Source organism: Scardinius erythrophthalmus (genome assembly GCF_964197995.2).
Source record: "Scardinius erythrophthalmus genome assembly, chromosome: 19".
Classification (NCBI taxonomy): Eukaryota; Metazoa; Chordata; class Actinopteri; order Cypriniformes; family Leuciscidae; genus Scardinius; species Scardinius erythrophthalmus.
In genome coordinates, this window is record NC_138239.1 from 25,044,131 (window position 1) to 25,069,120 (window position 24,990).

General features: G+C 36.4%; 3 protein-coding genes across 4 annotated transcripts; 2 read left to right on the top strand and 1 right to left on the bottom strand.

Annotated features, from left to right (window-relative positions):
* Positions 1–45: 45 nt before the first annotated feature.
* fam177a1 (family with sequence similarity 177 member A1) lies at positions 46–2,096 on the top strand. The gene is made up of 5 exons (XM_081347300.1): positions 46–205; positions 566–745; positions 833–899; positions 976–1,073; positions 1,227–2,096. The coding sequence occupies exons 1-5, from the start codon at positions 137–139 to the stop codon at positions 1,425–1,427; spliced, it is 615 nt and encodes a 204-aa protein (XP_081203426.1). The 5' UTR covers positions 46–136; the 3' UTR covers positions 1,428–2,096.
* On the bottom strand, positions 1,479–8,258 carry ppp2r3c (protein phosphatase 2, regulatory subunit B'', gamma). 2 transcript variants are annotated; one of them, XM_081347298.1, is made up of 13 exons: positions 8,008–8,258; positions 6,829–6,956; positions 5,613–5,717; positions 5,377–5,489; positions 5,121–5,218; positions 4,914–4,984; positions 4,659–4,791; positions 4,454–4,509; positions 3,484–3,559; positions 3,253–3,389; positions 2,658–2,795; positions 2,490–2,549; positions 1,479–2,363 (listed from the first exon to the last, which is right to left on the bottom strand). In XM_081347298.1, exons 1-13 carry the CDS (start codon positions 8,072–8,074, stop codon positions 2,172–2,174), a joined length of 1,374 nt encoding a protein of 457 aa, XP_081203424.1. In that variant the 5' UTR covers positions 8,075–8,258; the 3' UTR covers positions 1,479–2,171. The 2 variants fall into 2 exon arrangements, with proteins under 2 accessions (XP_081203424.1, XP_081203425.1); XM_081347299.1 differs by having other exon boundaries at positions 1,958–2,363; positions 6,867–6,956; positions 8,008–8,204.
* On the top strand, positions 8,155–24,557 carry prorp (protein only RNase P catalytic subunit). The gene is made up of 7 exons (XM_081347297.1): positions 8,155–9,635; positions 10,923–10,970; positions 11,063–11,195; positions 18,753–18,860; positions 21,890–22,038; positions 24,058–24,253; positions 24,332–24,557. The coding sequence occupies exons 1-7, from the start codon at positions 8,638–8,640 to the stop codon at positions 24,461–24,463; spliced, it is 1,764 nt and encodes a 587-aa protein (XP_081203423.1). The 5' UTR covers positions 8,155–8,637; the 3' UTR covers positions 24,464–24,557.
* Positions 24,558–24,990: the final 433 nt, after the last annotated feature.

The following is a 24,990-nucleotide window of genomic DNA, read 5'->3' on the forward strand; positions in this document are numbered from 1 at the left end:
AACGTATTTTATAAAATAAATGATATTCTGATAATCTAAATAAATGGAATTGTTTACATGTGACGTCACTTCCTGGTTGACGCCGCTAGAAGGAAGAGCTCGAAGAAAGCAACAGAAAGAAAAGGTTGAAGAAGACATGGCTGAACTGTCACTGTACCTCACAAACGTTAACGTGTCTCTGGGACAAACTATGGACACAGAAAAGGTAAAGTCATTTTTAAATATAACAAGCAGTTGCCTTTCTTTTGCTATAGACTAACGTTACAGTCGACATATGTTATTCTATTTCCTTGTTCGTTACATCTTTGTCCACCGAGGAAACCTGATATGTTGATAGACATCATGTAATCTCTAAATATATAATGTTATTTATATTACAATAATAACGATATATTATATAATAATATAATGTAAATTTTATCTATCTATCTTATGTGCTGTTCTATCTATCTATCTATCTATCTATCTATCTATCTATCTATCTATCTATCTATCTATCTATCTATCTATCTATCTATCTATCTATCTATAACAGTGTGTAAATGTTCTTTATCTGCTGGTTTAGAGTTCAACTGTAGTGAAAGACTTTGAAAATGTGGAACTTGGAGATTTGGGCAAAAAGCAGCCAAAGATTCCTCGCAGAACAATTTACTTTGCAAGTGGTGAAACCATGGAGGAGTACAGCACTGATGAAGAGGAGGAAGAAGAACTGGAGAAAAAGAACACTTTAAGGACTGTGGATCCAGTGAGTAGCATCAAATCATCAAATATGAATGTAGTTTCAGTTAGTTATCATATTAAACTTATAGTCACTTTGCATCTCTGATTATAGGCAAAGTTGACCTGGGGTCCATACGTCTGGTTCCAAATGTGGAGAGTGGCTACCTCAACCATCTCAGGTAACGAATATCTTTCCAGTGACATTTTGTTCTACGAAAACGGTTCAAATGTAACATTTTGACCCAAATATTTCAGTTTGTGACTATCTTGGAGAGAGAATGGCCTCATTGCTGGGAATCACAACACCAAAATATCAGTATGCAATTGATGAGTACTACAGGATGAAGAAGGAGGTATGTGCACCAGTATTACTATTCTTCAGCCTTCACTTATCAGCTGATATTCTCAAAAAGTAGCATGTACAGATACTTGTGTACTCTTGAGGGATTTGAACCAGATTTGAACAGCTTTGGCCTTGTGAGACCCTAATAACGTGTAATCCGCAGGAGGAAGAAGAAGAGGAGGAGAACCATCTCTCTGAGGAGGCAGAACGTCGTTTTGACGAACAGCACAATCAGGAGGGCCAGCAGCCAAAGACTGAGCAACCAGAAGCAACTGCTTCTTTTGTGAATGTGACCTTTGAACTGGAGCAGGAATCACATGCTACACCTGATGCAAATAAAGTGCCTGCACCCATTCCCTCCTAAAATATTGTTCAGTGGATTGAGAATATTAGACGGTTCTACCATATTTAGCGTAGGCTAAAGGTGTGCTGGTTTCCTTTATTGGGGAGTAAAGTTATCAAACATGAAGTTGAACATGAAGGTAACATGTTGTTTATGCATAGCTGACAATGCTTCTGCTTTGAACGCAGAACTATTTTAACAATCATTTTATGAAGCCATACATAAAACCTCTTTTAGTCACTACAACAATTCATTGCACATTTTAATAATTATAAACACCTAATAAGCCTGCTAATCACATTAAAAACTGCATGGATCGAAAATTTCTGAAGATGCCGAGACATTAGTTGTAATATTAGAGATTTCTATGTTACTGATGAGTTGTTGAAGGTAGTGTAAATGGTCAGATGGGTAGACCCTCTCTTTCAAACAGTTATTTTTCTAACTAAATATTCTTTTTATGTGAACACGTTTTGTGTGCGCTATAAATCTGTGCTTTACCCATGGGCTTTGAATTCGACCCCCTTACACAAACAAATGCATTTCATTTTGAAGAGTGTGTAATTTATTTGTGTACAATAATTTTGTATTATGTAGGTGAAAATACACCGACCTTTCTATAATGTAGGTGAAAAAATACAGTTTGTTTTGTACATAATATTACTTAATAAACAATTCTATATACAACTGAGCTATTCTGTGTATTCCTCTTGGCTGAGGGTTAGGGTCCCATAGCACAACTTGACTTGGCTACACAGAGGGATGTCATGAATCATCTAAATCAGCTGTGTTGCTGTCAGTGTCATTAGCCACCAGCACCTCTCTGTTCTCGTAAGTCCAGAAGCCATTCAGGTCGATGAGGATACTAGTGACGGTGTCACCCTGACCGCTGTTCACCAGGTCCTGTAGTGTGATCTTATACGGATCTTTGGGCTTCACCATATCAAAGATTTCGTCCTGTAGACAACAGACAAAAAAAGTGAATTATAATACATTACTGTCATCGTATAACTATTTCTCTACTTGCTGATAAATGGGAATGGACTTTAACTCTTATATAAAGAAGAGCTAAAGGCAGTTTACCTTAACATCCTGGAAGGAAACTGGCTCCTGCCCATGGATTTTCATTTGTTCCTGAATCGCCTGATATCACAGATGAATAGGTTAGTTTCTACTTCTCTCTCTCTCTTTCTCTCTATATATATATATAAATATATATAATCAAAAAAGCTAACAAACACCTCTACTTACCCTGAAGAAGTAGTTGAGGGTGAATACGTTGAGATAGCCTTTGTTTTCCATGTCTAGCAGTTTGAAAATATACTGGAGGGCTGCAGGCTCTTTCCTGTTTTCTAGAGCCAGCACAAAGTCTAGATAGGTCTTATAGTCCTAAATTAAAACAACAGAAATGCATGTTTATGTTTTTAGATACTGCAAATGTTTACGTCGAATTACATGCATAATAAGAATAAGAAATAATAATAAGATAATAATAAGAAATGTTTCTGAAGGATCATGTGACACTGAAGACTGGAGTAATGATGCTGAAAATTCAGCTTTGCCATCACAGGAATAAAACACATTTTAAATATATTAAAATAATTTAAAAACGTTGTGTTAAATTGTAATACTATTTCACAATACTACTGTTTGTACTGTATTTAAAAGCAGCCTTGGTGTGCATAAAAGACTTCTTTCAAAAACATTCATTAAAAAAAAAAAAAAAAAAGTGTACCAGTCTCCCGAAGCACTACTGTGCCACAAGCTGTGACTCTGACAGCAGACATTTGTCTTAAGGGACACTCTTACTGTGATGCAAATTATTAATTAAGTCAAAAGGTTATACCATTTCACCGTCGTAGGTTAAGCATTCCTGGTAGACACGGTCTAGAAAAACACTAGTTAGAGTTCCGGTGCCATAGCGAGACAGCTCTTCCTTACTGAGCATCCCATTATGGTCCTTATCCAGGTTAAGGTACTGTCCTGTAAATAGGAAATATGACGATTAGCATACGAGATGTATACTTATAACTTACATTATATTATAATACTGATTAAGTGTATTTTGCAGGCATACCATAAACACGAAGAGCAGAAGGTGCAGAGAACCAGTTGGACTCCTGACTCTCCTTTGATAGTTCCTCGTCTCGAAGCTATAAATGATTAAATCTGATTAGCTTAATGTCGCAGGTCACTCGCACAGAAAAACTTTCAAATAGCTTGCTAACTAGATGATGGATGGATGGATGGATGGATGGATGGATGGATGGATGGATGGATGGATGGATGGATGGATGGATGGATGGATGGATGGATGGATGGATAGAAGGGTGGATGGATAGACAGACAGACAGAACGATAGACAGACAGACAAAGAGATAGATAGATAGATAGATAGATAGATAGATAGATAGATAGATAGACAGACAGACAGACAGACAGACAGACAGACAGTTAGATAGATAGATAGATAGATAGATGGACAGACAGACAGACAGACAGACAGACAGATAGATAGATAGATAGATAGACAGACAGACAGACAGACAGACAGACAGACAGACAGACAGACAGACAGACAGACAGACAGACAGACAGATAGATAGATAGATAGATAGATAGATAGATAGACAGACAGACAGTTAGATAGATAGACAGACAGACAGACAGACAGACAGACAGACAGACAGACAGACAGACAGACAGACAGTTAGATAGATAGATAGATAGATGGACAGACAGACAGACAGACAGACAGACAGACAGACAGACAGACAGACAGACAGATAGATAGATAGATAGATAGATAGATAGATAGATAGATAGATAGATAGATAGATAGATAGATAGATAGATAGATAGATAGATAGATAGATAGATAGATAGATAGATAGATAGATAGATAGATAGATAGATAGATAGATAGATAGATAGATAGATAGATAGTATTCACCAACCCCAAACTTGTGAACAGGAAAGTATATAGATATTATTATATAATGTATGTATAAATTATAGGTTAACTTGAGTGAGAGTCTGTACGCTACCTCAAGTAGGTCATCCAAGAAACTGCAAGCCAGGATGTCCTGAATTTTGATCTTTCCTGCAGAGCAAATACAAAACATTAGAATGATTGGTTTCATTCCAGTTTTTTCCACAGGATAAAATCTGAATGATGTCTCCAGGTGCTCTGACTTCAATTTAAAGGCAAAGTTAGAATCTTTAAAAACAGCACGACCACAGGAGAATTACCAGTGTGTAGAGGATCAAGGAAGAAGAAGAACTTGCGAACGGCAGTGCAAACATAAAACGAGTAGAAGGATTTCTCCAGGCCATCTAGTTGGGGGAGTGTGGGAATTAACTCTAGGATGTAGTTCTCCAAATCCTGCAGAAAGAAACAGTCACACACTGAAGTCTTTCCTTTAAACAATACAGCTTTACTCCTAAGAAGATATTGTGCATACTGTGATTTTCACAGCGTTCCAAGGGTAAAACGAGATTACTTACAGACTCACGAAGATAACCCTGACCTGCTACATCATAGAGACTCAAACCAATCCTGGTTTGGTGCAGCCACACTGCCAGAGAAGAAACCGTGATTCATCTACACATCTGTATTATAGTGTTCAACTAAAAGATCTAAAAGACTCATAATTAACTGCCGTCATAAGACGAGGATGCAATGAGAACACACATCACAGAATTTATAACTACCTTTTCTCATGACATAGTTGAAGAACTGCATAATTGATATCCTCCCATACGGATCATTATGAAGTAGTTTGGCGTAGACTCTGGCAGTGAAGAAAAGCCTGATGGGGGTGTAATGATTGTGAAACAAACATCTCAGTGAGTCATAAGCTTTGTCCACCTACGAATTACATCGACTAAGAATACAGTTATCAGCTCATAAACTCATGGTTTTCGAGTGATACTAATTGGTCACTACACTTTTCAATGATGCACTTACTTGCATTTGGCGCCTGCTTGTTCTCCAACCTTTAGGAAACTCTCATAACTGATCATGGCCTCGTCGCCGGTCGTGGGCGGCACTTGATGCTTATCGAGGAGAAACCAAAGGTTCTGTAGGAAAGAAAAAAAACATTTGCAAGAGGAAATAGAAAACACAGACATGTTTAATAACTTAACAAAAGCTGATAACGAATGTTTCGTTTGGGACACGGAACCAATACAATGCTCTCTTACTTGTAACTCTTCATTGTCCAATAGTTCCCGGCTTTTCCTCTGGAGAAACACTGCCCTCGATTCTTCTCTGAGTTTCTGCAGCAGGACTTCATCTTCTGCAGGAAGCTGAGGTGAAATATTATGAAGTTAAGGTTAAGAAGGTAGTACATTCACTACAGTTTGGGGTCAGTAAGATTGTTTTAAAGTCTCCCTGTGGTGAAAATAAAGTTTTTAATGTTGTTTATATGTTTATGTGGTGTTTTTAATATGCTTTAAGACAAATCATGTGCAAATTCATAAGTCAACACCATTTAAAACTGCAGTGAAACAAAGACAGTCTCAAAAACATGATTTGAAATCGCTGGTGTTTCTGACGTCACCTTGTAACCAATCACGTCAACCTGTGATCATCAACGAGTGGATCTCTGAGCTGGTGTGAATGAGTGGAGGCGGAGCTAATTTACATATTCATAGAACCGCGTATATTAAACAAGGCAAGGGTGTAGAGTTACATTCATGCTATTTTATGGCATGAATAAAATGGTTTAAGGAAAAAACGTTTAAATTTGTAATTTTGGTGATCAAAGATGAGTTTTAAGGGATAAAATGATTGACTACAGGGGGACTTTAAAGAAATTGATACTTATGAGCAAAAATGCATTAAATTGATCAAAAGTGACAGTAAAGACATTTAAAATGTTAAAAAGATTTCTATTTCAAATATATGCTGTTCTTTTGATCTTTCTATTCTTCAAAGAATCCCTTACGCAAAAATATATTAAGCAGCACAACTGTTTTCAAGACGATGATAATACTAATAAATGTTAAGCAGCAAATCAGCATATCAGAATGATTTCTGAAGGATCATGTGACACTGAAGACGGTCACCACTGGGATAAATTTCATTTTAAAATATATTAAAATAAAAACAGTTATTTTAAATTTTAATAATATTTCTGTTTTTATTGTATTTTTGCTCAGATAAATTCAGTTTTGGTAAGCATAAGAGACTTCTTTCAAAAACATTTAAAAATATTAAGTTTTGAACAGTAGTGTGAGCTGATGAACAATATGAAAAAGTGGAGCACTTTATGCCAGCTTTAAGACATTTATCATTGTCATGATAGGTCAGACTATGATAAATGGATGTAATTGTAAAAAAATTAATATGATATAATATACCACAACCACTGACAACACTGTATTCTCATTACTGATTAAACCTAGAACAACTCACCCTGTAGTAGAAGCGTGGGATGTGTTTAAATGAGTCACCTTCTCCTTTCTCGCCTCCTTTCCATTCAGTGTAATACTTGGTGAACAGTTCAGTTTCCTCTGCTTTCTTCTCCTCCTCTGTTTTGCCATCTGTTCAATACAATTAACACACACATTATGATTATTCATACTGTACAATCCTCATCCGTATTTATTTAGGTATTAAGCATGAATATTTATGTCCAGCTTAGTTTAATAGTTAAATCATAGTAAGCATGAGCAAAACCATGGATGGCTCCTCATTACCAGTGTTGTGTACAGTAATTAGTAATTTAATTACTGTAATTGTATTAGCCTACTTTTCCCTTGAAAAGGTAAAGTAAGGGATTACTCTTAATTTTTCTGTAATTTAATAAATTACTTCTGATGTAATTGGATTAAATACTGTATAGACAACAACAATTCTATATAAAACAGTGGATTTAGCATTAACATTTAATGTTAAAATGTATGTTTTAATGTAACGTCAGTTCAATTTATCCAATTGTATTCTGTTTATTTAAAATAATTTAAATTGCAGTTCCGTGTCTATCTTTGTTCAGTTCAACTGGTCGAGGTTGATATGTGATTTATAAAGTAATAAGCAATAAGTAATCCAATACTTTTTAGAGAGAGTAATTACTACAGTAATCTAAATACACTGTTGAATATGTAACACTGCTCATTACCAGGGTGATACCTACTTTGCAATGCATTTTAATGTCCACATTATTTATATTTTAATATATTGGATAAATACTAAACTTCTGAGTAGCACAAAAGTTTTTACTACAATATTTTATTAGGCTACATATGGAAATCATATTAGCCGGTTTTCATTTATCACCATGGATAGGGTAACTATGGTTTCTATACAACAAACTATAGTAATTGTTGTAACTAATGGCCGAGTACATTAAGTCAGTTCCCTAAAATAATATTTAGTATAACGTTAGTCTAAATCTACAAAATTTTCATTAAATATAATGGCGTTAAGTAAAACAACGTTACAATTTCGCAAGCGACTTTTAATCCTAATAGATGGATATACCCATTGATTGGGAGATTTCTATATAAATGTTATAATATTTATATACATTTTCTCTCTTTGAATTCACTATAAATCTCTATAGTTATTGATTAGATAAAGTCATAATCTCACCTTGTTTCGCAGAGGCGAGTCTTTTTCGCAGTAAATCTTTCCAATGTGCGGTTTTGTCGTTTGCCATTCTTAACTTTACTCGGTCATAATATGTTTTAAACTGACCAGCTCAAAACTGATTATTAATCAAACTGTAATATGTTCCGAGTAGGCTAGGCGGTTGATCAACTGTTTACATCTCTGAACGAAAGTCGCACGAGTGACGTAATTGAAGTGCGACAACACATGAGAGTGAATGGCTGCTCGCACTGGCATGAACTTGCTTTCTGGTTAGAATTCAATAACCTTCGACTAGATTCTGTAAGCTAGATGTTCTTGTTCAAAATACCGATGATTGCTTCGACAAAATTGCGTTTAAATGAAAATAATGCGATATCTTAGCGAGTTTATCTATCTGAGGATCTCAATATTGTGTGCTTTAAGTACAGAAGGACATTTCTTTAACAGATAAGTTGCTGAATATTATTTATATCTATTAATGTTAGGGAAATATACTATTAAAAAGTTAATGTGTTTTGTATGTGTTGATCAGTAAAACTTAATGTTGCACATTTGTTTGTGGCGGGACATTTACATAAATAACCATTAAAGTAGTGCATAGTCTGAGTAATATAGTAGACTTGTTAGGAAATGGGACCTCTTGTGTCAAATTCAAGGACTTGCATGAAGCATCTATGCACATGGGTTGTCAACCCTCTGTATTCCAGGCCTGCATTGGCTGGTTTACCACAACATAACATTATGCTTGCTGTCAGGTTTATCATAAATCCAAACACACAACTTTACTGCACAAAAGGAGACAAACAAGCAGAATTATACAGCCAAGTTACCAAAGAAAAGGGATTCACTCCTAGAACAAGGCCTGCATTCCCAAAGTCAGTATTCGCAGCTGGAACGGCCAAAAAAACTGCTGAATATATGAAAAAGCGAGCTGGGATTGATACAGAAGAGCTGTCAAATAATACACCTGCGAGAGGCAGAGGATCTCTAAAAGTTGCCCTTCCTGACCATCCGCTGACCACATCAGAATGGGCAAAACTCAAAGAGGGTTCCTCCAAAGCTGAGCGCTTCGAGATGCAAATGATGGAAGGACTGCTGGCGGCTAATGCAGATGTCAACATCGCCAAATCTCTCTTGGCGTACGTGGTTCAAGACAAAGGCACCCTTTCTTACGAACTCCTTTTGAGGTATCTAACGCTGTGTGTCACAGCTGGGCACCACTCTGAGGTATTTGACACTTACGACATCATGAGAACTTGCTTTAAGACCCTTGACACTGGAGCCTCGTCCCTGTTTATTAAAGGTTTCAGTCAAACTGAACGTTGGAGGGAGGCGCTTGGCGTGTTGGAGGGTATGAAAAAGGCCCTCCTGCCGTCTCCTAGGAACTATGGTGATGCCATCGCTGGGGCAGCACTTCATGGAGACACTGAGACGAGCTGGAAGCTGTACGACGAGCTCCTGGAACAGGGTATCGTACCTAATCAGGACACCTGGCAGTGCCTGTTTCAGAGCGGCATCTCTCAGCGTGGACAGGAGGACAAACTCCTTTCTGTCCTGTCATATATGAGAGATAATCAAATCTACCCAGAGGAGCCGCTGGTTAAAACTATCAAAGCTTGGTTTGAGAGGTAATTGTAAAAAAAAAAATATATATATATACAGTACCAGTCAAAAGTTTGGAAACGTTACTATTTTTAATGTTTTTGAAAGAAGTCTCTTATGCTCATCAAGCCTACAGTTAAAAAAAAACAAAAAAAAAACAGTAATATTGTGAAATATTATTACAATTTAAAATAATGGTTCTCTTTTTTAATATATTTTAAAATGTAATTTATTTTTGTGATGCAAAGCTGAATTTTCATCAGCAAGTACTCCAGTCTTTGGTGTCTTATGATCCTTCAGAAATCATTCTAATATGCTGATTTATGATCAATGTTGGAAACAGTTGTGCTGCTTAATATTTTTTTTATAACCTGAGATACTTTTTTCAGGATTATTTGATGAATAAAAAGTTAAAAAGAACTGTATTTATTTAGAATAGAAATCTTTTGTAACAATATACACTACCGTTCAAAAGTTTGGGAACAATAACTATTTTTTTTTAAGAAATTAGTACTTTAATTCAACAAGGATGCGTTAAATTGATAAAAGGTGATGGTAACGATTTATATTGTTAGAAATGTTTTTATTTTGAATAAATGCTGTTTTTATGAATAAATGCTGTTAACGTTTTACTCATCAATGAATCCTGAAAAAAGTATTCCAAAAAAATATATTAAACAGCACAACTGTTTCCATCATTGATAATAACTGAGTATCAAATCATCATATTAGAATGATTTCTGAAGGATCATAAGACACCAAAGACTGGAGTACTTGCTGATGAAAATTCAGCTTTGCATCACAAAAATAAATTACATTTTAAAATATATTAAAAAAGAGAACCATTATTTTAAATAGTAACAATATTTCATAATATTACTGTTTTTTTTTTTTTGTTTTTTTTACTGCAGGCTTGATGAGCATAAGAGACTTCTTTCAAAAACATTAAAAATAGTAATGTTTCCAAACTTTTGACTGGTACTATATATATATATATATATATATATATATATATATATATATATATATATATATATATATATATATATATATATATATAGCCTATATATATATATATATATATATGCGTAAACACACACATATTTACAAACTTGTGTTACAGGTGATTAATTGTGATAAATTTATTTGACGGCACTAATATATATATAATAATTATAGTTATAATAATTTTATCATGTTAAAGGTGTTATAATTTTCTAACCTGATTATTATTATACTATGTATATGTTTTTCATTCCATTATTGTAAATCTTTATTTGAACTGTTTTATTTTAATTTTTTTATCTGCACAGTTTACCGGATCAGAAATGGAGTGGGAAGTTCTCATTCGTCGCCCCCAGGTACTAATTTCATTTTTAAGTTTTAATTAAATACAATGATCATAAAGACTATTCTTATTAGAGTATTGGTGTGGATCTAACTTGTGTTTTAGTGGAGAGTGCAAAAATTGCAAGGCGTCACTGGAATCCATTCAACTGACTGAGGAAGAGTATGCTCATCTGAAGGATGAAGTGATGAAGAAAGTGATAGAGGGAAGCGACATCTTCTACAAAACCACCCCAGAGGTCTGTCTGCCATATTATATCCTTCTTTTGCCTGAGTTAATTAACCATTGTTAATGTAATCTATAGATATATAGATAAAATCAACATTTAAGCCAGTGTTGTTATTGATAATTAAAACTAAACTAAAACTATTAAAATAATTTCCTGGAATATTGAATGTAAGTTTTTTTGTTTGTTTGTTTTTTTAATAAAAAATGTTGCCTGGAAACTAACTTAAATAAGCTAAAGTTCAAGTTACTAAAATGAATAAAACTAATGTTGAAATAAAAATAAATAATAAATTAAAGCTTCATAAAAAGATTTAAAAAAATGAATACAATTTAAAAAAGCACAATTTAAATTAAAACTGAAAATATAAAAGTAAAAGCTAAAATTCAAAATATTAATAAATGCCTTGTAGTACATGAATAATACTAAAATAGCACTGACATAAACCCCACCCCATACAAAGGTTTCATTCTCATAATAAATGAAAAACACAGTATATTATTTCAATGATGAAATATGTGTTTATATATATTTTCATAAATATTAATAACATATATTAGCAGAATGTATTATCATATTAAAATATATATAATCAGACTTTTGGGGGTAAATGTGCTTAAGTTTAGTGACAATCATGTCACAAATAATTATAATGGCCTTAAAAATGGTTTAATTTTCTTTATACTAAACATTTTTTTCTTGTTTTTTGTTTTTTTTCGATTTTGCAGTGAAATGTGAACTGTGTTTTGTATGAAATTCCCCTTTATATAAAGGAAGTGTGGGTTGAAGTTAAGTAAGGTCTTATTATTTCGTGCCGTTTGACTCCACTAGATGGCGATAGCGTCCTATACATACGAGAGCGTTTTCTATCTACATGACTGATTAAACATGTTATACATGTTGAACTTTAGCCGTTTAAAAAAAAAAAAAAAAAAAAACCTTATTAGACAATTTCAGCCTTGTAAATGAGAAAATAATATTAAAAAACGCACATAGGATAAAAACTAAAGCAGCTTTCTGCCAGGCACTAAATAGGCTGCAACTACGTGATAGGCAAGTTGTGTAGTCATCCAGAATTAGAAGACGTTCCATGCAGTTTTGAGCTCCGTATTAAGTGGAGTCTGGCCCTGAATTAGATGATGTTGTTGTCCGGACTGATGCTTTTTTCAGGCTGTGGGGTCTATAGATGTCAAAAGCATGTGATCCTGTCTAGTTCCACATTTAGCCATGATGTAGGGGCTTTCCAACACATGTTCCTTCATGTGTCTGTCGGGTCCCCGGTTTAGCAAGCTCGTGAAAGCAGTCCAACTGAAGACACAAGGTCACAAGGCAAGCGACTCCTATGAAATTCCATTTGCCAGAAAGAACAGTCATGTTTGTTTGCAAACGCGGTTCTCACGCATAGGAAAAGCATTACATTTCCAAGCACTGTCTCTGAAAGGGACATTTTTATACACTACATCTTGGAAAAACAAAGTACTCAGTATAGCCATAAACAATCTCTAATTTTGGTCATGCACATGATTGATGCTGAGGCATGGGTATTGCTTGTGTGCTTTTTGCTGTTGTAAAACGCAACACAATGGGCTTTCACATTTCAGCCCTCAAAAGCCTCTCACATGAGTGACCCTGGAAAGTCCCTGTCTGCAGCGCTGCATGGACTCCAGCCCCCCGCCATCGCTGCAGCAGCGCTTTATGAAGTGAAACCAGTGCAAGGCAGTTAAAACACCCCCAGTCTAAACTCTCCACAAGCATTTAACAACCCCTAGACAATCATTTTGCCTTTAAAGGAAAAAAAAAGAAGAAAATGGTGCTTTTGGGTGGCTGACGTGACATGAGAACCGTGTCCTGCTGTGTGACATCCAGTACTTCATCAAAAGCAACATTTTAAATGTTAACAGCTTTTAAATGTTGCATAGATGACCTGAGAGTACAAGGATTATTTGCACTTGTAAACATGATTCTTTTTTTTACTTTTTTCCACAACATATGCATATTCACTAGCATTCAAATGTTTGGGGTTGGTATGATTTTTAAATGTTTTTTAAAGAAGTCTCTTATGCTTACCAAGGCTGCATTTATTTGATAAAAAATACAGAAAAACAATAATATTGTGAAATATTATTACAGTTTAAAACTTTTAAATTTATTGTAATACAATGTCATTTATTCCTGTGATGGTAAAGCTGAATTTTCAGCAGCCATTGCTGTAGTCTTTAGTGTCACATGATCCTTCAGAAATCATTCAAAAGGCCAATTCGCACTGCACCGACCAAGGCGGACAGTCGGCAGATTACAGTACGTCACTTCTCGCCAATTCAGCATGTTCAATCGGCGAAAACAAGCTCCGACAGAGGTAATACACCGATCCGACAGAACTCAAGGAAGTGTCTGTTGCCGTCTGTCAGTGTGAATTGGCCTTAATATGCTGATTTGCTGCTCAAGTAACATTTCTTATTATTGTCCAGTTGTGCTGCTTAATATTTTTGTAGAATGTTTGACAAAGTTTTTTTTATTTTTTCATAAAATAAACGAAATAAAATTTTACTGATCTTAAATGCGTGAACAGTAGTGTATATAAAGTGATTTTTTTCTTTAAAGTGCACTATGTAACTTTTGACCTTCTAGCGGTTAAAAAACAAAACTGCATTTTGCAGAAGAACATTGTTTTGGTTGCGCTTCGGCTCTGTGTGACTGTCCAGATGAATATCCTTCTGCTCATAAAACATTCACTACTAGGTTTGAGAGATATAACCAGTTTAGATGAGAAGGATCTTAAGCTGACTAGCTGAAGACGTTACAGTAGCAAAACATGCCTTAGTACTTGTGGAGAAGCTTTTGTTGGCAAGCACAGAGGTGAGACGTTTCTTGTAGTTTGTCACCAGGTTTGCACGCATCTCAGGAGGGATTTTGGTCCACTCCTTTTTACAGATACTCTCAAAAATCCTTAAGGGTTCTTGGCTTTCGCTTGGCAACTCAAATTTTTGGCTCCCTCCACAGATTTTCTATAGGATTAAGGTCTGTAGACTGGCTAGGAGACTCCATGACCATAATGTGCTTCTTCTTGAGCTAATGCTATGTTGCTTTGGTGGTATGTTTTGGGTGATTGTCATGCTGGAAGACCCATCCACAACCCATCTTCAGTGTTCTGGCTGAAGGAAGGAGGTTCTCGTCCAAGTTTTGACAGTACATGGCCCTGTCCATCATACGGTGCAGTCGTCCTGTACCCTTACCAGAGAAACAGCCCTAGAGAATATTGTTTCCACCTCCATGCTTGACTGTAGGGATGGTGTTCTTGGGGTCATAGTCAGCATTTCTCTCCCTTCAAACACGGCGAGTTGAGTTGATGCCAAAGAGCTCAATTTTGGTCTCATCTAATCATAGTACTTTCTCCCAACCCTTCTCTGAATCATTCATTGGCAAACTTCAGATGGGCTTGAACATGTGCCTTCTTGAGCAGGGGGACCTTGCGGGCAAACTAATTGTAGTTTGAGTGTGTTACCAACCTTTCTCGCTTGTTTTTACAACTAACCTGTGCCACTCCCACACCATACACACGTTAAAGTAGGTTTTAATATATGAAACTTAAATTGACTAGGGATTTTGAATGTGGCCATAGTGTTAATAACACATTAAAAAATTAGCACGTCAACCATTTTTATTGCTGAATGTTAAAAAGCCCCTGTTTAGTTTCCGTGCATTCAGTGGCCTGCAGTTTTTCAGGTCAAGCGTGAGCTTTGGGAAGCCTGTTTTTCCCGTTTCAAAAAGAGCAAGCCTGTAATAAAGAAAAGTACAGGACTTGCAGATGCCTTTTCATTAATGTCTGCTGTGGGGCACGGGGAAGTTTTCACATACTCAAATTTCTTTGTTCTCCGTCTATTTTTGTGTGGCTGCCTTTCATTTAATTGGAATTTCATGCATGCTTTGAACAAAACGGTGTACTTTAGAGTATTAAAGAAATGCTGTTCATTTGTTTTTAATGATTCAAACAAACGTTTGCGTTAAGAATTGTCATGGGCTATTGTGTATGTTCCAAGTAGAAAAACTGGCCACTATCAGATCTGGATTAAACCTATGAACGTACGTGTACCAAACACACCCATTGTAAGTACACAAAGTTCTGCACAGCATGCTGGTACAGCATACACGTGACCTCTCGACACCATTGGGGAATCCCCAGTGTTCCTGTTCCCATTCAACCCAACCTCTCCATGACCACGAGAGGATGCGGAGCGAAAACAAAAACACATACGGTGCATGACCTTCATGGTCAAAATCTTATTGAATGTGCAACGTTAAAATCAGGTGAAATCGCATATTTGGATTAATTCAGTCCAATGCGGAGAGCCCTAACCCTACTCAACGCTGCAAGAGTTTTAGAGAGTTGAACAACTGATCACCATCTGCTAACCCCCACCAAAACCAAAAAGGAATTCCCCAAATATCCAGCTCCCCTCCCCCCTCTTTCTGGCGCTCAACCCTCCCCCAGTCTTGCACCCTCTCTCTCACCCGCTAGAACAGACTTCACACTCTCTTAACAAGATTTGTAGCATGCAAAATAGCTGCACTTATTTTTGTTGTCTTGCTTTTTGCATATAGGTGGCTTGGAGGGGTGGGAATTGGAATTTTAGAGGGAAAAATTCTCACGCTCCAGGCAGAACTGAAAGCGCTGGTTTCCAGCCACCTGACAGTCCAGGAATAGTTGTTGGTTTTGACAAACATAGATCTGTGTGCCTTAAACAGAGGCGTTTGTATTAGCTATCGGACTAAACTTTACCACACGGTTGTTTCCTCAACAAAGTTTGCAGTTCCCTCAAAGCAATGAGCAGCGATGCAAGGATTTTCGGTCACACTTTAGTTTAGGGTCAAATTCTCAGTATTAACTAATAATTAACTACAACATTTGCCTCAGGAAACTCCTAATTACTGCTTATTAATAGTTTATAAGGTAGTTTAGGTATTGGGTAGGATTATGGATTTAGAATATGGTCATGCAGAATAAGTCATTATGTGCTGTATAAGTACTTATAAACAGCCAGTATGTAATATGCATGCTAATACTACAACTAGTTTATAGTGAGAATTGGACCCTAAACTAATGATCAATAACTCAACAACTAAACTTAAGTAAATTGTTCAAAATATCTGTGGCGCTTGTTGACGTGGCAGCCTGGAGAACGCAACCTTCCAATCGAGAAGCACCCCGTGTTATTTGATTATTATTTATATAGCATTACTGTACTTATTGATAATTTAATTTCTTTTTATATTGTCAATATTCATTTTAATTTTAGTTTGAGTTTTAGCAATTTTGTTTGTCATATTTATTATTAGTTTTATTTCAGTTTTAGTAATTTTACTACTTAAACCTCAATATTCTTCTCAGTTAGTTGCTAAGGCAACATTTCTTATTTGTTTACATTTTTAAAGTTATCATTTAATTTGTATATTTCATTTTATTTCAGCTATATTAAAATTAACAAAATTATTTTTAATAGTTTTTGTTGCATTTAGCAATACAACGATCGGCTTCCTTGAACGAACTCACTTGAACTTGAGATGATACTGAAAGTTGAATATTTGAAATAATAGTGTTGATTTGTTTGCCTAATTGTTGATCATGCGTATTTAAAGGGATAGTTCACCCAAAACTGAAAATTCTGTTTCTCAAGTTGTTTCAAACCTGTTTGAAGTTCTTCTGCTGACCACAAAAGAAGACATTTTAAAGAATTGAGCAGAAGAAATTCATACAGGTTTGAAACAACATGGGGTGAGCAAATGATGACATAATTAAAATGTTTGGGTGAACTATCCTTTTATTGTCTAATGCTAACTAGTACTTCATACTGTTATTTGTTTAATATTTCATCAAGGTTTGTGTATTTTAACTCAGTATTTGTGTACTTTGACCGCCACTGATGATGAGCTAGGTTTAAGTGTACAGTACGTGACTGTGCAAATGTTTAGAGAATCAAAAGCCCGTCTGCAGCACGAGGCCTGAGGACAGACAGGTGAGGGAGTGACTTGGCCCCAATCCAGCTGGAAATTCCCTCAGATGTTTACATGTTGTTCCAAGGACAATTGTGAAGGGTTTTCAGCCCCTTCTTAAACAACAACAAAGGAGAAGGAAGTTCTAGTCCCAATCCCCCCATCCCCCTTATGCTCTTTGGTTATTCAGCTAAACACAACCTGATCACGCTTTTGAAGGTGAGCCAGGTGTGGTCAAGTTCTGTTTGCAGTTCTGTTGTTTGACTGTAACAAATGCTTTGATATCCCTTGAGACAGATAGGAAAAGTCAAGCATTCTTTGGTCCTGGGATGAAATGGGTTCATGGAATTGACTATGAAGTTGTTGTTTTACAATGCTCTGACAGAAAAGAAGTAGTATGTTCAGTTCTTGCCAGACTATCTGTAAACACACTCCTTTATCTCATGGTTGCTTGCATTCTTCGCCCTTATACTTCCTGTACATTCATGAATGCACATATCTCAGCTCCTCACTTAATCTGATAATATATGTAGACTTTCATGAGTTTCAGGCTGGGGCACTTCCAATGATATGTCTGTCTGCAGTAAATGTCACCCGCCTGGCCTCGTGTTTTTGCCTAAAGTAATATCTGTGCAGTCTCACTATAGCATCACAAAACAAAAATGCAAAAATAACGATTGTTTGTGAAACAGAAGATTCCTCATCTGTTATAGAAGGCTAAAATCCTCATTTGGTGAATTGTTCTTATAGTATATTAATAATTCTCAAGGTAACACTATTAAATCAAGAAAATGACTATTATAGTATACTATTTTATTATTTTTATATAATTGTATCATTTTTAATAGTTCTATTTAGTTTTAACTTATTTTAATTGTCTTATTTTAGTATTAAACTATTATAGCATTTATTTATATTTTTTATTAGCTTTTATTTTTATGATTTTAATTTAATTAGTTTAAGTTTTAGGTATTTTGTTGCGTGTTTCTGTCATTTTTTTCTGTCATTTATTTTTTATAACTTCTTTCATTTTAGTTAGTTATCAAGGCAACAGTTCTGTTTCTTATTTCTATATAGCTTTCATTTCATCTTTATTTCAATTAACAAACACAATTTTTATTAGTTATAGTTAACAATTACAACACTGGCCTGATGGCTGTAATGTAATTCAGCATAAAGGTTTTCAGCTGTCCTCCTTGTCTTGTGCAACACCGGTTGCGCTTCTCTTGTGCAATGCGCTGCACAACACCAAAGTGAGGTAATTTACATAGAAGACCCCCGTCCATCCAGGCAACCATCCGTTGCTGTTGTTGAAGGACGGTTACAAGAGTGCATAGTGTTGCATCTTTACTGCCCCTTTTGTTTCTTTGCTTGCATGGACTTTAAAATTGTGGTTAGTTTTAGCTTCAGAATAAACAACATGAAAATAATAGTGCAAAGCTTCAACAGATTTTTACTAAACTGCAAGATTGTGACTTTTTTCAGAATTATGCATATTGTCTGTACCAGTCTATTTGTCAGTAGCATATATTCACTGTGATCAGGGTTATGAGAATAACCACTTGTTTTTGTTCTGTACAGGAGCTTAAAAGCTTTAAAGCATTCGTGAAGCAGAGGCCTCCCTTTGATATTGTCATTGACGGTCTTAATGTGGCTAACACTACACCCAAGGCCACCCACTCTGAGACGGTGAGTGACGGGTCACTTTAACTGCTTGGATGTTCCAAGACTGGGCCGGTTTCTATGTGGGTAATAGGTGACCTTTTAAATCGCTTAACTGGCTAGACAGTCAACCTACTCTGATTTAAAGCACTAAAGGCAGAAAATAGAAACTCATCAGTCGGCATTCTAAAGTCAAGAAAACAGAAAAGAGTGCAAGAGGATCGACCAGGGGGGGACGATGCTGAGCGTGGTTGTCACTTCTTACTTTTTATGCAATAAAACAGCTTTAGGGAACAGCCCCGATTTCTCATAGTTTCCAACCTAAAAGACCCCAAACCCACAAAACCCAGCACAGTTACTCAAATGAAAAAAAGGGAAATTACAATGTCCATAATATTACACAGAATGTGTTACACATCAGCCCACCTACGAGGTGGTGATCAGTCCCAGTAGTGGTTTTACATTTAGTTATGCTCCTTCATAATAGTACCTAAGGGATTTTATTGCCTACAAATAGGCTAGAAGTTTTAGATAAGTACCCACTCCCACCCATTGCACCCTCAACCACCCATTAACGGAAAACTAATGACTTGAAAAAGCAGATAGAGGATCATTTCACTACATTTCCCCCATTGATTAATCACAGTACTTTAAGCTTTCTGAAATGTTGTTTAAATATGCAAATCAGGCATTATCTAATGAAATATGCATATAATAAATTAAAAGTATATTATGAATTAGATATATGGACAATCCCTGTAAAAACCTTCAGATTATACATTTGGTGTATGCAAGTGGTATTGAACTGGAGATTTCTGGCTCAGTGCAGGAGAAAAAACTCATTTAGAGTTTAAAGATAGTTGATATCTACTGGTGCAAATAGATGCAGTGAAATGAAATAAAATAAACGCTTAAATGTGCATTTTGGATTTCTTTTCACAAGTCTGAAATAAGACATGTTATGGAAGTAAAACAGGCCAAAATCTAAAAATTGACCAGTGCATGAAAAACAATGGTTTCGCTTTAGTATCTTATCACAACGGATATGATTAACATTAAATCCTTCACTTGACGTTAATCTACAAATTATGATGTAACACAAACTTCCTTGACATTTCTGTTCAAGGATCCTTTTTCTTTCTGCTCACTCATCCATGGCTTTGGCACTTCTTTTTTTTTTTTTTTTTTTTTCACCTCAGACTCGCGTCACACATTATTAACACAAACATACCCCATAGCAATTGTAGCACGAAGGCAGGGGATTTTACACTCATTTTGATATGACTAAGTCTGTATTTTAAATCAGACATGTGCCTTTTGTGGTCAAGTTTATTTTTGGTGGTAACATTTACCCCACTTCCTCGCTAACTGGCACATTCAATGAAACGCTAGTATTAACCGGTTTTCTCTGCACACAGTCTGAGCAGGGCCGTCCGTGTGTGAAAATGAGAGCTTCAGTTCAGTTAACTTGTGGCCAAAGTATACCTAAATGTTTTGTTTACAAGATAAGTAACCGGACTGTATGCAAGAAGCATAGGGAAATGAAACCGAGTGCAAATTTACAAGACTAACATGCTGGAAGGAAAAGTGTCTCTTTATCTAGAAATGCTTAGGCAAAGGTGATTACAGGCAGAGGTCAAAGTTGGATTGTGAAACAGGACACTATCATGTGTACGGTGCTTTCCAGAGTAAACCAGCCCATCTGTGGCTCACCGTCCACTTCCTTATCATGAATTAGCAGAAAAGATCGCACCTGCAATTCCCCAATTAGTACTTCCTTGTGTCTAAAATAACAAAGGATACAAGATAGACTGGAATTCATTGGAACTGACTTTGCATATTCAAACTGTAGATGATATTATACTCTAATCTAAATTTGAGTATGAAATATATTTAGAAGGTTAATACCGTGGAACTGGTTGATGCAGTAGAGTCATGTATATATATATATATATATATATATACATGACTCTACTGCATATATATAAAACTATATATATAAAATTGTGTGTGTGTATTGCATGTAACTATTGCATGTATGTTCATTTTAGATTAACTTTTCTGCAACTTTGATTGGGCTTCAAATTGAAAGACACACACATTTTATATATATATATATATATATATATGCAGAACTAACTCTTAATTGTTTTGTCTTTTAACCAACTGGGTCCAAGGTGAATGTTAATTAAGTATTTCTACAATTTCTTTGTTAAAATGTAAAAAAAAAAAAAAAAATTGTGAAGTTTGAAAAATAATGTTTGTAAAAAAAGCCCAATATATTATTTTATTAATTAATGTAATACTTATAATTCACTTCTGTTCTAGTGTTCTAATCTTGTGTACTAATTTAGTTTCTAAATGGAATTGTGCACTAATTGTGATGTAAATCTTTAAATACCTAAATGTATAATAATTGTATGCTTTTAAAATTAAAACTGACTTACAGAGATATTATGTATGCTTATCATGGTTTCAGAAAAGTTTTTTTAATTAGTCACTTCCTGCATGGTGCCCGCTGCAAAAGACTTGTGTATCTCCTGGAAGAAAGAGTGAGAAAAACAAATATCTACACTTAAATTATTTTAAAATATCATATATTATATATTAAAAATAACAATGATATATCATGATGCATGTACGGGGTCTTAAATCTAAACAGCTACATGCAAAGAACCTTAGATATTTTTAGCACAGAGCTTTTAACCTTTACTGACCGCAGGGGGTATTGGAAAAACAACTTCCTGTGTAATCAGGAAACTCCCCCCTCATGGTGTGTGTGCGTGAGTGGGTGGCACTGAAGTAGGCTAAAACAATGTGAGCAAGAATAATTTTCCCACAGTTGACCTGCTAAAGGTCCCAAATTCATCTGTAGTGCCAAGGGAAATTCCTCTTTAAAAAAAAAAGAAAGTCACAAGTCGCAGCTCATTTCATAGAGAAAATGATGAATGAACTGAGGTCTCTCATTCATTAAAAACTCATGAATGACCTCGTTTATTTCTAACATCTGAATGGAAATGGTAAAAGGTCACTGAGAGTGTGAATTATCTCCGCAGTTGCTTGCAGTCGTATCGGAGTTGGAACGTCAGGGTCTGAACATTCTGGTCCTCGGCAGAAAGCACATGCTACAACCTTCCCGGAACTGGGACAGACAAAACATGAACAAGATCAAGCAGAAATCCCACTGCTTCTTCACCGAGAACATGTTAGTATGACCCCCGTTTTCTCAATCGCATACTGTACACCCTGTTCCAAAGCTGCCTACGCAAGCAGCAGTTTAAGGGATCAGTAAGAAATGAATACTTTTATTCAGAAGTGACAGTAAAGTCATTTATAATGTTCTAAAAAATTTGCCACTCAAATAAATGCTGTTCTTTCAAACTTTATATTCATCAAAGGAAAAAAAAGTATCAGTTTCCGCAAAAATATTAAGCAGCACTCATAGGTGAAGCAGGTTTCTTTAAATATCTCCAAATTAGCCCACATGTCAAGGTCTGGGTAGATTAGATACAAGCAAACTATCATTTCTTGTAGAAACAAGTTGGATGCAGGAGTAAACACTTGAGCAACTTAGACAAGGGCCAAACTTAGACGGGGTCAAAGCATCTCTGAAACCTCAGGCCTTGTTGGTTGCTGCCGGTCAACAGTGAAAATTTATCAACAGTGGTCCTAAGTGGGACAAACCACAAACCGGTGACAGGATGTTGGGGGCCCAAGGTTTTCACAAGTCCCACAAAATTTGAATGATGGTTATGGGAGGAATGTGTCACAACACACAGTGCATTGCATATAGTATGGCTGCGTAGCCACAGACCAATCAGAGTGCCTGTGATGACCCCTGTCCACCGTCGAAAACACCTACAATGGGCACGTGAGTGTCAGAACTGGACCTTGGGTCAGTGGAAGAAGGTCGCCTGGTCCGTTGAGTCTAGTTTTCTTTTATATCACGTTGATGTCCGTGTACATGTGCACCGTTTACCTGGGGAGGGATGGCACCAGGGTCACTGTGGGACGACAACAAGCCGGTGGAGGGAGGGTGATGCTCTGGGCAGTTCTGCTGGGAAACCCTGCGTCCGGCCATTCATGTGGACGTTAATTTGAAACGTTCCACCTAATTAAAGATTTTTGCAGACCAGGTACAACCCTTCATGACAATGGTTTCCCTGGTGGAAGTGGCATCTTTCAGTAGGATGTTGCACCCTGCCACACTGCACACATTAGGTGCTTTCTCACTGAAGGAACCTTTCCATGGTTCCTAGAACTAATGACGGAAGTACCCGCTTGTTGGTGTGTTCGCACTGCAGGACCTGGGAATAGTTCTAGGAACACCTTTTGGGGGAACTAAATTAGCTCCTACTTCAGAGTAGGCTCTGACCCAGCACATCGTATGCTGAATGCATGCAAAACACCAGCACCTGCCATTTAAAAAAAAGCTGTGTACACACAGTTTATAGCCTATATATTTACTCCACGAACTCTATGAACATGGAAAACAGTGATAGATGGGCCTCTTAACTTTTACGCTAAGGAGAAAATCCAACGCAACTTTAGGGAACCAGGCATCAACCACACAGCAAACGCTAATACCTTTTCATATACTGTTTACTTTCTTTGTATTACAGTTCTATCTAATAACGCATTAGACAGGAATGTTAAACAGATTGTAAACTAATGAAGACAGAGAATGGGAGCTGTGTGCTCAAGCTCTAGCGTTCTCAGCGCTGTCAAAATAAAAGTCACAACATGCGTGGCTTACGTCACTTCAGAGTTCCTACTGGCGGTGCGAATGTAACCAGGAAAATGGCCCTAGGGGAACATTTAGTTCTCTGGGAAGCATCCTAGTGGCTAGTTCCTAGAACTAAGTTCCTATAACTAACTACCCGGTGCGAAAGCCCCCATTGTTTAGGAATGATTTGAGGAACATGAAGAAGAGTTTCAAGGTGTTGCTCTGGCCTCCAAATTCCTCAGATCCTCAGAATCCTGCCTATATAGAACACTCAAAATCCTGGTCCTTATGTAATCCTTCCAGATTCTGTTCCGTTATCATGCTATCTAGAAGTCCTCACTGTTTCGTTACAGTTTCTGTCAAATGTGTTAGTAACACATGTACCCGATCACTTCCCTTCTCTTCGTCATTCAGTATAAACCCCACAATGATTTCATTCACTAAGCATGAAAGGTATTTTTGATACAGTGCACTGTTTTTCTTGGATGACTGCCACAGGTCTGAAGACGACCCGTTTCTGCTGTATGCTGCTTTGCACTCTGGCGTTCACTGTAACTTTCTTAGTCGTGATCTGATGAGGGATCACAAAGCCTGCTTGCCAGACAGAGCTACCAGACGCCTCTTCTTCAAGTGGCAACGTGGACATCAGGTGGTAATCAGTCATTATGCCCCAGGAAAAAGGGTTCGATTTCAGGTAGGTTTCGGAAGGGAGAGACATTGTGTAATCATTCGTAATCATTAGGATGACTGATGACGTGATTGTGTTTTTCAGAGGGTGTCTGCTTATGACACCATCGTTCAGACCTCCGGCAGCTCCTGGCACATTCCGTACGATGAGAATGGAAGAGATAGAGCCTCATATGAAATTCCTCAGAAATGGCTCTGCCTCACTCAAGAACATTGAGGCTTGAGTTACTGCTAGTGTGCTGGCTGAAAAAATCCATTAAATTAAATCAATTTCAAAATTGAAATTAGAATCAATAAAAAAAATACTTTGCAAAATGTCCAATTGTGTTTCTTCTGCTGCTTAACTACTTTTATTTTATACAATATGTTACCGGCAAAGTGTGAAATCCCGGTATTGTATAGAATGCCTAGGCAATGTATAGAATGCCTGATGGTTTTTGGCAAAAATACATTACCTAATTCTATACATTACCTAGGCATTCTATAGCATGCCGGATTACACACTTTGCCGGTAACATATACACTAACAATAAAAATGATTCAACCCCCACAGAGACCATTACAAATGTAAGCTTTTCTAAATACATACAGTGCTATGCATAAGTTTAGACACCCATGCTAAAGTTGACTAAAAAGAGGAATAAAAAATCCTCTTTTGGAAATTGAACTTAATGCCTTAATTTAAAAAATGAGGAAAAATCCAACCTTTAAGGACACCAATTTTCTTTGTGAATGAATAATGTA